This window comes from Xiphias gladius, chromosome 1 (genome assembly GCF_016859285.1).
Source record: "Xiphias gladius isolate SHS-SW01 ecotype Sanya breed wild chromosome 1, ASM1685928v1, whole genome shotgun sequence".
Taxonomy (NCBI): domain Eukaryota; kingdom Metazoa; phylum Chordata; class Actinopteri; order Istiophoriformes; family Xiphiidae; genus Xiphias; species Xiphias gladius.
In genome coordinates, this window is record NC_053400.1 from 19,884,584 (window position 1) to 19,898,345 (window position 13,762).

Consider the following 13,762-nt stretch of genomic DNA (forward strand, 5'->3'; position numbering starts at 1 on the left):
GTTTTGATTTACTGCTACTAGATATCCCATGTACAGATGAAATTGCCTGGCCTTTCTTTCAAAGTTTTAATATTTGCAGACTTATTGTGTCATTTACATTTGAGTGAACTAATGGTGTTAAGAAGACCATATAAACCATTTGGGCTTGCACATTTATAACTGTAATAACAATAACATCTTTTCGACCCTATCTCTGAAATATGTGACCAAGAGGAACAATTTACAGACTGAAATGTATTGTACAGATGACAGATCCTCAGTGAAAAACACATGTAAGGTGCAGTAAAGCATTGGGACCTAAGTAATAGAGAAGGTGCTTAGCAGTCCAGCACTAAGCCATGTACTGAACTGTGTCATGTACAGTCGTGGAGATGTGTCAGTAAGTGTGGTTAAGGCTGAGCAATACAGTTGAAATTAGAGCTGAAACCATTAGTCAAATAATCAACTAATCAATCCACAGAAAAACTATTTTGGCAAAACTAGTGAAAAAATGCCAAACATTTTCTAATTTCAGCTTCTCAAAGAAGATTTGTTGTTTTTCTTTGTCAGGTATCACAGTAAACTGAATATCTTTGGATTTTGAACCGTTGGTTGGACAAAACAAGGCATCTGAAGATGTCACCTTCAACTGTGCAGAGTTGTTGTTAGGGGTGTTTTTTCACTTTTTTTTTTGATAATTTGTAGACTAAATGAAAAAATAATTGGCAGGTCAATCGATAATTAAAATTATCATTAGATTCAAACCTAGTTGAAATCAATATCACAATATTAAAAAGGTTATTTTTAGCTATATCAGTATATATGCCGTTGATGTTGAATGCAATGAACTGTGTTCCGCTGTTATGCATTACATCATGCTCAGAATCATTAATTTAGAAAACAGGATTTTATAAAAAAAAATCACACAAGATGTTCATATCACATTACAATTCCACTTAAAGTAAATAAACAACATTATTGAATGATCGGCCAGCTCTAAGTGTGCACTGCAAGGACTAAACCAGAGCAACATACTTGGTCTGCATTCAACAAAATATCTTTGTGGTTAGAGGATATATAATTGTATTGGAACACTTCATGTATTTATTAACATTGTAATCACTGTAATATTCAAGTAACATAACAAGTTCTTTAATAAAACTTTCTCTAAAATGACAAGAAAGGAAAAGAAGCTCAAAGATTGACAGCCGAAGCTGTTGTTAAGATGTGTAGTCTTGAGCTACTCTGCAGGAAATGCATTTAGTTAAAAAAAAAAAAAGGTAAATGTGACTGTGGGATTTTCGGCATATTGTCAAAACTGCCTTGAATGTGAAAAGTTTTTAAAATGATCTAATTTAGCTGACAGCTTCATTGATAGTAAGTTATAGAAACACCTGTGTGTCCTGAAATTTTAACGTGGATGATGAGCTCTGTTTTCTACAGACTGTAGTCTATGTCAAGCTCTTCTTCTCCCTCTCAGTCATGTCAGGATGAATATACAATGAATATTTTGACTGCACCACAGCGTTTGATGTTTTGGCTTCATGCTCCGCTCTCATTATGTTGGATGTAAAATGCCACAGTGACTGAGGATAAATTGCAAACTGTCTTCTTTAATTGAAGGGTGTTTACAGACAAACGAGTCAGTACAGACTCTTTTTAAATTTGTCTGTCAAGGTCAAACAGAGATCCTCATCTGACTTTGACAAATTCACTCATCAGTTTTAGTCTGTAGTTAAATATCCATGACTTACAGAAGCTGTCGAATTTAACATGGCAAAACACAGAAATGAACTGTAATTTTGGTTTACTCAGTGCTAAGGCAACATGCAAGGCTGTTCAGAAATGGTGTGACTGCGCTACATCGACCCTCAAATTCATATAAATTTATGTTGGTGAGGTTTTTTTTTTCAAAAACTCATTTTCAAAACTTATTGATGCCTTTCAATGTAACCAATTATTTTTTTTACGTTCATACACATATTATACAGTGTTATGCATAGGCTACTGAAACTAGATCCCAGTTTCCCAACAATGATGGATCTTAGAAGTTAAAAACACGCTTAAATTTCTACTTGCATTTCCTAAAGTAGTATTTAAGAGCGAGTGCACGCTGGCAAGAGCTTCAGTCCAACTGAAATTAAATTGCTTTTTTTTTTTTTTGGTCTGCTAAATAATACATATCTACATAACATCATATATATATATCATTTATATTTTATATTTTTTGGATGGCGCCGACTAGTTTTGCAGTAATTCAACAGAAAACCGTTCAGGTATCCATCCATGGAGACGGAGAGCTAATTTCAATTCACCCAGTCAGATTTTGCATAAAGCAGTAATGGTAGCACTCGATTACAGGCAGAGCAGGCAGTCTGAAGCCAGACAGCAGCTGCTACACAACACAAGAGCCATAGACCCTGAACAACAACCCACATTCGTTTTTCTGCTAAAGTCATCCTTTTATTATCGGTCTTGTTCTGCTCCTTAGCTTGTTGAACCAAACAAGCATTCACGTTGAAAAGTGCACTGCTAACATCAGTGCGCAGGCTAGATAGCTAATTAGCTGCTCAGCTGCAGCACATTAGACAGCATGTACCTACAAATGTCACTTCCTTCTGTTTAGATGCTGGTGTTTTCTTGCTCCTCAGGACCACTAACAACACTCTGTCTTCTCATGATTTTGTAGCTACAGAGCAAGTTTGTTTGCCTTGGTTCTCCTTCTCTGCAGTGAACATGGCACTCTAGTAGCCTGCCAGCTGCTGTCAATCAAACATATACACCAACACACACCGAGAAGGAGCCTTTCTGATATTTCCCCAAAGACCATTTTTCTTCCTATTGATTGTAAAAACTATTAACATTGAAAAAACACGTTGACCTTATTTTTTACTACAAAAAGGGATGACTCAATGTGGTTTCAGTTGTCTGTGGCACTGAAGATGATGCTAAATACACTTAAAGTAACTTCCCTGTTCTACCTTCAGCATCTGCAGCGTCTTGTTTATAGTAAAGATCTCCCGACTGAGATTTTACCCCTTTATTGATTTTTTTTTTTTAAACTGTTACAATGGCCAAATGCTTCCCTCTTTCCTCGCCGAATAGAGCGTAGGCTTGGGAGAGGCAGGTAAAAAAAATTCAGGCCTACAGCAGTTTTATCAAAAGTCTACATCTGTACCACCGTGAGTTAGCATAGCACGAGAGAGAGTTATCTGTGAGGTGTCAAAACTGATAATCATTTGCGTTTGAAATTCAAAACATTTTCCTCTCCACTGGCAGGAGGAGATGAATAAATATAATTTGATCTTTGTGCATTCTGGGGCAGTTTCATCACTGTGAACTATCTTTTATGAGATCCAATTTAATAATTTAACATGGGCTGCTGTGCCTGTAAAAAGTAAGTTTATGTAGGGCCCGGAGGTTTATTGTTCCTTTTCAGTGACTTCTTTGTTAAGCGTCTTAAGTTTGTTCTCTAGCGATTTTTTTGTTTTTGCCTATGTTCATGACAATGAGTGTGTACATCTTGTATGTGCATATCTTTTCTCCTGCCTCTCTCCTCTGTGACTTTGGGAGCACACAGCTATAACTCACTTGCCTTGCTGTGCACGCAATGGAAGTGCTGCAATCCACACACGCCTGGAGTGCTGCTGGGAAGCTTAGGGAATACTTCCACTTTCTACACACACACACACACACACACAACCACACACACCCACAAACACACACACACACTCACACACACACACACACACACACACACACCCACACACACACACACACACACACACACACACACACACATACACACACACACACACACACATATGCACTAGTTTTCGCCTCAGGTATTTGGCTGTGCTGTTCTTCAGTTAGCACCAAGGCTAGTTGAATGAATGTGTATTCAAGAGGAAAACATTCTCCAAACAGCAAGGTTATAGCAAGTTACATGACCTGCTTGATAAAAAAACAAGTCATGTGACATGCTGTAAAATAGTTTTGTTTTATGGGATTTATCGGAACCATTACAAAGGTTGTACTAACATGTGAGGCAGTCATCTTTTGTATGTATGCCACTGACACAACATGCTAAACAGACTAAGTTGCCAAGGTTACCCTGTCCAAACCACACTAACCTGGCCTAGCCGCTGCTTTAGGGAATCACTGCTGAGGAAACTGTCTCTGTAGGTTTAATTAATCACCACCACATGAATGGGCCTTCAGGCATACCTGCCAAGACTGAAAGACTTTCAGAACCTTTATCCTGTCCTTAGTCTATTCACAGGGTTGTCTCATCAAGAGCTGAGACACCTTCCCTCTGCTTCACAGCAGTGAAATTGTAACAGCTATATGTTGAATGTGAGGAGCTGAAGTTATTCCGCCTCAGACTCTTGACGTTCACTCTGAACTGTTCTCTCAACTTGGATTTTGGTTGACTTTTTGATTTGTTAAGGTTTCACAGAGCAATTTTCTAAAATACAGGTGTGCATTGTGTAAGGTGATCACATTTCTGAAATGAAAACCAAGGACATTTCCAGTTCGGTGGTCAATATATCAATAAAATATCCAGTGTTTTTATCTATTAAATAAAAAAGGGGGACCGCTCTAGTTTCATGTACTTTGCCATGGCAACTGTTGTACTGTAATAAAATATGGTGAAGGCCGACTTGACATTTGCTACAGTCAAGTTACGGTCAAGTTTTCCAAAGCAGTTTTCTCTAAAACTAGCCAAGCAAGTGGTTAGTAGTAGAAGAAGAGTGATATGAAGCTGCTATAGCAAGAAACCAGCCCCCTCTATTGGCGAAAAGAAGCACAACGCGAACCCATCTGCTCTACTGCCTGGTATTTCTTTCCGGTCTGTTTTTAATTCACAGTTAAAAACTCGGAAATTTCCACGGACAGCTCCAGCCAGGGACAGGCCACCAAAAACAGGGAGTGTCCCCGGAAAACAGGGACGTCTGATCACCTGTGGATGAATAACTGTGTGTGCAATACTGTACCACATTTGGTATTCCTAAATATGAGAAACTAGTTGCAGCTGTTGCTTTCATGACAACTAAAATACATAAATTATCATAGCGAAAAAGGCAGTTTGCTTTGGTATTGTACATTAACCACTGAATACATTAGTTGTAATTTTTAACACAGTACCTTACCATTTAGAGCTAAAACACTTATGCAGGCTATTATAGCTAGCTTCACTCTAGTAGTAGCTTTATATTGGTTAAGCACTAAGCTGCATGTATCATTAAAATTAAAACGAGATAGTTCAACATTTTGTTTGCAAATTTTGTTACCTAAGTTAAGCTAACCATCCCCTGTCCAGCTAGCCAATAGGATTTAATACAAGGCATTTACTTTACGGTCTAATTTTGGCGCTGAGTAGCCAAAGTGCAGCAAGTCCTGACCAGTGACCAGTTCATGGTCAGCCCCATGTCGACATGCTGCTAGGACTGCAAGCAACCCCTCCTTTCAGTTCTAGATTTTTTTGCTAGATGCTAATACCCACTTTCCCAAATGCTTCACATATTTAGCTAGAATAATTTAGTTTGAATTAATTAAAATAAATTTAACTCTCAGCAAGAAAGCATTAAGACATTTTCCCAAAACGTCGAACTACTCCTTTAAACCTGCAATAGCTATTTTTGTTTTGTTTCGTTTTGCTTTTTGTTTTTTGGTCCACCTTGGCAAAGCAGAACAAACTGTGAGCACATCATTGACCAAGCATCAACTTTTAAGTTGATATAGTGAACTTGTTAGCAAACAGTTGCCTATTTATACATCCAGCAGGTAGTGAGCTGCATTATCTTTCATTTGGAGTCATGTTTCTGGGCACCTGGTATATGTAAGTCCAGTATTCACTCTCTTTTGGCTTTGTTTTTGAGCTCTACCATTTCAAAAGGGAAATATCAGGCTCTTTAGCCGCTAAGTGCTGCACTATGTTCACCAGTTAGCCACTAACGTTATCTGTCTGCTGTTTGGTGTCATATAGTGTACAGTGGGTTTTTAGAGCTTTGGATTTCATTTGTGTGAGGAATTTAGTAAGTAAAAATATTTAGTGAAAGTTGATATCACCAAGTGTCTAGAGGCTACCGAAAGTTTCTTTTCTTTTTCTGTGTAAAGGTCAGACTCAGTGTTGAAGTAAATCTAAACATGTCTTTTTTAACCAAATGTGTAACAAAGGTACTGCATGTTTAAATTTTACAGGGTACAAAGTCTGTAACTACTGGTAGAATAGTTTTGTTAGCCTTCCAAATAAATCTACTCTTAAGCGCCTGCCTTTTCAGAGGCAGTTCTTTTTGTTTCGGTTTATAATGTAATCCCTTCACACCTGCCTCCATGTTGTCTTAGTTCTTACTTGGCTGACACGGTTTGTCACTCATAAATTAAAATAATTTGCTCATGAATATTAACCTTTTCCAATCTGTCTAAAACACTCACAAAAACACACACACACACACACACACATATTTGTCCTTTTCATATGGTTTCAACAAGGGCTCAAAGCTTTTTTCCTCCTCTCGTCACAATAATGTTTGTGGGTGTGTGACGATTCTAAGCTCATTTTCATTTCTCACCATTTCTTTTTATGTCTGAGATAAAAAAAGACTTTAGTCTTCATTTATTAGCCTTAAGTGTTCATTCAACTTTATCATGCTCCTATTCATAAACTTAAAAGACACATAATGATTCAAAACAGCTTCAACAAAAACAACAGAAAGCAACACTATATGACAAATAATACTTATTAAAAGAAGAAATTTGATTCTATTCTTCTTACTTTTCCCCTGGCTTGCATTTCATTTGACTCTAAACAAGAAAACAAAACTGTTTATTATGTCTGGTAGGTCGTGAATTATTCCTGATAACCTCAGTCTGTCAGCAGCAACCTGAAATACTGAAGCTTTATAATGAAACTGGTCTCCTTTTTATTGTTGTACAGCCTCAGCATGCTACAGGGGACTGATGCCTTTGCATTTAATGAAATAATTAAAAGATGATACCAGAACCAGTTTCATTAGGTTTAATTTCCTGCTGATTAAGACATCTTGAATTAACCGTAAGCCATTATTATCCATGACATGAAATTCAGTTTCACTCAGACCTTTTCAATTAAGTAAATTATTATGAAATGAATTATTTTCTAACCATTTTTCTCTGATAATTTCCCTCTTTTCGCATTAGTATAGGTTGTATTAAGTTAAATGTGTTTCTATATACTATACTGAGGCATCCCATCATACAGTTTACAATCTTCATGACTAATCTCAGTGCAGATGAAATAACATTTTCTTTTCCCAGCTTCACTGGGTCACCAGAAACCTTTTACCTGCACCCCGGCATTTTCATAGATCATAAATATCACTGGGCTGTTCAATAACAGCAAAGCTCTGCAACATTCAGATTTGACTGTAGCACATTGCATAATGTCCCAACAGGTACTATGACTCAACGAAATTGCTGTATTAAATGAAAAACCTGGGAAAGCCTTTGTGCTGTTGACATGTTTTTTTATTTATGGAGCAAAAAATAAGTTTACACTTTTTTACTTATATACTCTTTATACTAATATATACTCTTCAAGATTATATCATTTCATTGTTATCTGCTTTATCTACTACATTTTTGGCATTTAGACCACAAGCCTGTGGCTAAAGCTCCCTACTGACTGCTAAGTACACTCAGAAGTTTTCCTGTAAAGTGCATTAAAACCTCCTGGAAGCAGGACAGAATTTTTAACAGATGCCAACATTTTTTATTGAGTCTGGACATGAACTGAGTCTATCAACAAGGACCACAAGCAGTAATATACTGTTTGACACACTAAGCTTGTGTTTGTTATATGTCTTTCTGCTCTCAGTGCTGTCAGTGCTGCTCAGCTATAAAATGAGTCAGGACTGCACTCATCTTTAGCTCTTTTAATACAAAAGGATTTCTTATGTAGTGTAAGAACACAAAGAGAGAAAACTGCACTTTCTCCAAAAACGTATCACACATTACCACCTGATAAGTTATTAAAGGAAGGTTGTGTGTCTTCCTTTATCGATACCTTTAGAGAAAGTAGTTTCATTTTCCTCTCTCTGTATAGGTCAAAGAGCAAAATCAAGCTGCTGGTAGGGATTGAATCTTCTGTTCAAAGAAACTATAGTTTCTCGTCATGTGTATGAACTCCCGTTGCTTCTGTTGAAGGACAGCCAGCAATTCTCTTTAAATAAAAGGCCAATTTTCAGCTGCTAACATAAATTACAGCACTAGGAAAACAGCATTTATCAAAGTCATTTTAATTAGTATTATCATTTTTCACATTCCTTAAATGTCACCTTACACACAAATACTCATGCTATTTGTCTTCCTGTCCCCCCTAGAGACTCCAGGGAGGGGAGAAGATGGTCAGGCGGACCCATCATTCTCTGATTCGTCGCTGTTCGCTCACTGGGGTCAGGAGCTCAGCCCAGACAACCGGCGAGTGGCGCTAAAGATGTTCCAGTACTATGGCTATAACGGCTACCTCAGCGATCGTCTCTCTTTAGACAGGCCAATACCAGACCTGAGGCCAGATGGGTAAGAGTCAGGTAGAATGGTTCTCAAACACTGTCATTTGTTGTTGTTTTCTGACATAATCTGAATTACAGATTAAGAATGAGTTATATGTCCAAATTTTGTGCTGCAAAAGGGGCAGTTCGATTGTGTGTACGCAGATTTTTCTCCTCACTTGCTCCTCTTGGTGATCACACTTGCACTGAAATGGCTGGAGTACTATATAAGAGTATCAAAACAAATGTGTGGTGCAGTGAAATTGTGGTATCAGTTAATTTGTTTGTGTCTCCTCATAGGAGTGGGCAATATGGTTAATTCCTCTATCACAGTATATTTAATTTTTTATTGAGATATGACACCTTTTATATTGAGATATGACACCATTTACACCTGAACAATCAAGGTACTACATCACATTGATAAAATAACAAACACAAGAGACTATAGTCATGCTAGAGGCACTGTGAGGCTGTACTTTGAGCTAAATACTAACATCCCCATGCTAACATGCTAAGAGTCACAATGAGGCCATGCTGATGTTCAGCAGATATGTACAATGTTTATACCATACCATGTTCACCATCTCTAGTTTTTTGCATTGTGTAACATTTGGTAATCCCCAATAATCACAAAGTACAGCAATGGCTGATGTAAATGCAATTAGTTTTGTAGGTATTTGGTCATAACCCAATTTATGTGACCAGTTGGAATTTTAACCCAATCGGGGCGCTACATGACAAAACACAGGGAATCACCAAAGTCATTACAATTAATCCTGAGGGGGACTTGAATATGTATAGCAAATTTCATGGCAAACAGTTGTTGAAATATTTCACTCAAAACAACAAGTGTGAACCCCATGGTGGCACTACAAAAAAAGTCCAAGGATCACCATCATTGTTAGGATTCATTGCCTGGGAACCATGAACGTCTGTACCAAATTTTGAGCTTATCCCTCAAGATTTCTGGAGGTGGAGCTAGATGAAAATCACAAAGTCACCAAAGTCATTGGGATTCATCCTCTTAGTCTCTGAATGTCTGTACAAAACGTGCGGCCCAACTAGCTGACCGACAGACTGACTTTTGTAAGAATCTAATATTGACAAATATCAGCTCTGCTCACTTTGTAACATTGCCCACAATGGCCTAACATACCCAGAAATATTAAAGGGGACGCCACCATGATACAAACAACATGGCAAAATCTCTGACAGTTATCAAATTTACATTGCCTCATTTCTGCAACTAACAATTATTTTAAATATCTGTTCATCTGCTGGTTATATTCTAAATTAATGTATTAGTCTATAAAATGTCACAAAATTGTCGTTCACGCCCAGTATAATTTCCCAGAACCCACGGTGTCGTCTTCAAATTACTTGTTTTATCTGACCAACAGTCAAACAATAAAAGATTCGGTTTACTAAGGTACAGACAGAGAGAAGCATCAAATTCAAACATTTTATACAGAACCAAATGTCTGTAATTTTTGCCTTTAAATGAAACATGAACCAATTATCAAAATAGTTTCCAATTAGTTTTACGTCAAACGATTAAATGACTAATCATTTCAGCTGTAGTCTCACTGGACATATCCTATCTACAATGCTGCTCTGTGCTTTTCTTTTAGCTCTGAAGACTTTTCACTTTTCAGTGATATACGCAGGAACTCAGGAGGCAGTTATTGTGCAGGAAAACACATTGTTGTTCCCTCTCAAAGACTGAGTGCTTCTAATTGAAAACCACTAAAGAATTTCCATCTGCTTACAGCATTCAGCGCAGCTACCTGCTGTCGAGTTAATCATATTGTGTTGACATATGAAACCTAGTTGATAGTAGGCTTGATTATGGCGTAATTCTTATTGTACCAATATGTCACACATCCCCATGGCTATCTGAAGTTGGCAGGACAAAGTACATGCTTTCCATCCGCAGCTTATAAATTTATGGACATGTGCGTATTCAAAGCCTTATTCTGTTATTCATCCACTGTGACCACGTCGATTAAGGCCCAGTCCTAAATCCTTTACAGGGAATTGTTCACACCATGCTTGTTGGCTGTAACTCGGTTTTCAACCCATCTTTCGTGTTAACATCACCAAGGTTACAGCAGCACAAATGGTGACATCCTGGTGCTAAAGTTTACACAGCTCAAAGATCTTCAGGGCATTTTCTCCACTGCACGTCACTAAACTCCCTTCAGACCATCCATTCCCACTATTTCTGGCGCTGTACACTCATCCAAAACTGTTCCAGGGGATATATTAATCACACACATTTTGCATTTGTGTTTTCCGACATATTTTCCCAAACGTGGTGCCTTAACCATGCTTTTCTGTAAATACAACATGCTCTTGTCAGTAATGAACGGCATGATATGTAATGCCCATGTGATTTAGTTATATTTGACCTGCAGGTGAGATATCACAATCCCAAGACAATTCACTCTTCACAATTAAATTAAATGGTCATGTCAAGAAGATTATTATGAGGAGTTTGCAACAGATTTTGATACCACAAGCCACATACTGTTTTTGAGGAAATTGTCTTGAACGCATTTGTGTCTTTGCATGCAGAAAACATTATGATCCAGATTTCAGTTTTCAAAAACCTTAATTCACGTTACCTGCAGCTTTATGTTCATATTTTTACAGTTTGCTCTCTCTGCATGTCTTGGAAACAGGCATCAGTTTCCTCTCAGCAGAGGAGGCTGGACTCATTCACAATGAAAGCGGGAAACAATGTTTGAAAAGGGAAAAAAAAAGAGCTTGACTGATGTCAGACCTTACCACATAACCCTTCATTTATTCCTCCTAAAATGATCCCTTTTATAACTGCATTGCAGGTGCACCACTTTTTGCAGAAGCACTCTGATCATTATATTTCTAAAAAACTGCTGGCCATGAAGTGGTACCAGTGCCTACATTTATAATTTGATTCATTAAAACAGGGTCCTGATACAGCCAGCCAAAGAGCTGGGTTGGCATGAAATCACATTACCCTGCTCTTTAGGAATCAATGTCAAATTTAACTGTTAATGCTTTAGACAAGATCAGGTCTAAACATTGCCTCACCAAGGATTTGTTATTTGGCATCCACAGGTGCAGAAACATCACTTATCCTTTAAACCTTCCTCAAGTGAGCATTGTGTTCATTTTTGTGAATGAAGCCTTGTCCGTCATTCTGCGGTCCATTCACTCTGCCATCAACAGGACGCCCTCCCACCTTCTCAAAGAGATAATCCTGGTCGACGACAACAGCAATAACAGTAAGCAGCATCATTTTATAATACCGCAACTGACCATTTGTTAAATCCCTGTCCCCAAACAGTGTCCAGTTGTAGCAACATAACTAGCTGTCAAGCTTTGGATTTCTTAACATGTTAAGTGTGCATTTAAACAGATGCGGGGTGGGGGGGGACTGAATATTTTTTTATCCAGATGGTCAGAGTCTGTTTAATGATTCTAAACATACCTTCAGAACAGTTGTCAGTGTTCTTAAACAACCTTGTGGGTTTCTCAATCATCACCGGTTAATCATTTTTTTAGAAAGTCAGAGGATCACCTCCGTGATAAGCAGCACCAACTGGGTCTACTATAGCCACCTCTCACACTTTTAGCTTAGAGCATCCACTTTCAGACACTCTGTCACGCTGACCAAACAAATGTAGAGTATCAGCTCCTTTTCTTTGACTTTGCTAAATATCTGTGGTCATCACACTGCTGCAGAATCCATACATGAGTCTCCACATTGAGAGAGGTGCTGTGCACAATTTACGTATGTGGCACAGCAGTGGTGACTTTGTTTATTTAAATTTTTGGATGTAGCATTCTGATCTTACATTAACCCTATTAACCTAACATGTTTTTCTGCAGAGCAAACAGGTGAATTGTTGCACACAAATTCCAAGTTTATACAACGACATCATTGGGAACCAAGGCACCATGTTCACAACGGTCAAGCACCATCAAAGCTGTCGCCATATTTTTATTTTTATTTTCAGTAAACTTCTAAATATTGTTTCCTCTGGAGATTCACTTTTTTTCTGATGTGTTAGGTGGGTTATTGCATGGAACTTATCTAATCACTGAAGTAAATAAAAAAATATGGTAATTATAACCCAAATAATGAAAACACAACTACGTCTATACTGTCTGCTATCTTTATACATGGACAGGAATTTCAGTGTTTCATTAAAAATATATTCAGTGCAAAAAAAAAAAAGTCTGCCACTGGTAGTGTATTTGGGTATACGCCTATAAAAAATGTGGTCTTTGGAAACCAACCCACCCGTATCCAACCCCCCAGCCTCACTGGAAAAGGGCTCCCCCCATCAAAAATCCCATTTTAACCCTGACCAGAGACAGAGTTTTAAACCCAATCATGGAGCTAATGTTAGTATTTCATTTCAGTCGCTGGCTAATTAGAAGTCTGCTTTTGTCTACATATAGCTGAAATTAAGGAAATAATAATACAGCAAGGTGATGAAGTGTTTATACATATATCTCGTCTGCATTTGCGACCCTGATTCTTACATCTGCATGCATTGGTTGTAGTGTAAACAGTCCGAAAGATATCCAGTATATGCTGACAATGTGCAACTGCTGAGCTCTGTTCACTTGTTATTACTGAGATGACTGAAGTGTGAGAATACTGATAGATGACTTTAGTCTGCCATGCAAAGCACAAGAACTAGACTTGAAGTCACCTGTGAAAAGTGGACCGAGTAATTTACAGTGTAAGACTTAACAACATTACAAAGGCAGAAAGTGGGCTATAAAAAGGTAATGATACTCTGCCAAGGTCATTTATAGGCAATACACTTTTAAATGGGCTGTGTGGCTTGAACAAGGACTGAGAAAGCCTTTTGGGGCAATTGGCATGGGAAATACTGGCACTGGGAAGAAGATGTTTACCAAAGTCAATAATTCAAAGCATGTAGCATGGCCTGTAGCTTGCTAGAACAGAATATAGATCACTGTGGTATGAATTGGTAACTTATCTCGACACATTGGGACAAGAATGATCACTCTTCATCAGCCTGTTATTGCCCAGAAAGTTGAATATATCCAAAGTTATCCATTCATTAAAAAATGTAAATGGGAGAACCCAAACGCTTGCCCCAACTCTTCATAGCACAGGAGAATTATCACATCTCCTACCATAAAAATTCATATTTTATCATGTAATTTAGAGCTAGGAGCAGTCACCTTTAGCTCTTTCAGACACCCAAATCATGCACTGACAT

The 13,762-nt window shown here is 37.9% G+C and overlaps 1 protein-coding gene across 1 annotated transcript in view; it reads left to right on the plus strand.

Annotated features, from left to right (window-relative positions):
• The window catches only part of galnt18b (UDP-N-acetyl-alpha-D-galactosamine:polypeptide N-acetylgalactosaminyltransferase 18b), a 78,120-nt gene that overhangs the window by 23,089 nt on the left and 41,269 nt on the right, over window positions 1-13,762 (plus strand). Inside the window, exons 2-3 of the mRNA XM_040131312.1 lie at window positions 8,343-8,538; window positions 11,616-11,782. Coding sequence (XP_039987246.1) covers window positions 8,343-8,538; window positions 11,616-11,782 — 363 coding nt within the window. The remainder of the gene's footprint in view (window positions 1-8,342; window positions 8,539-11,615; window positions 11,783-13,762) is intronic.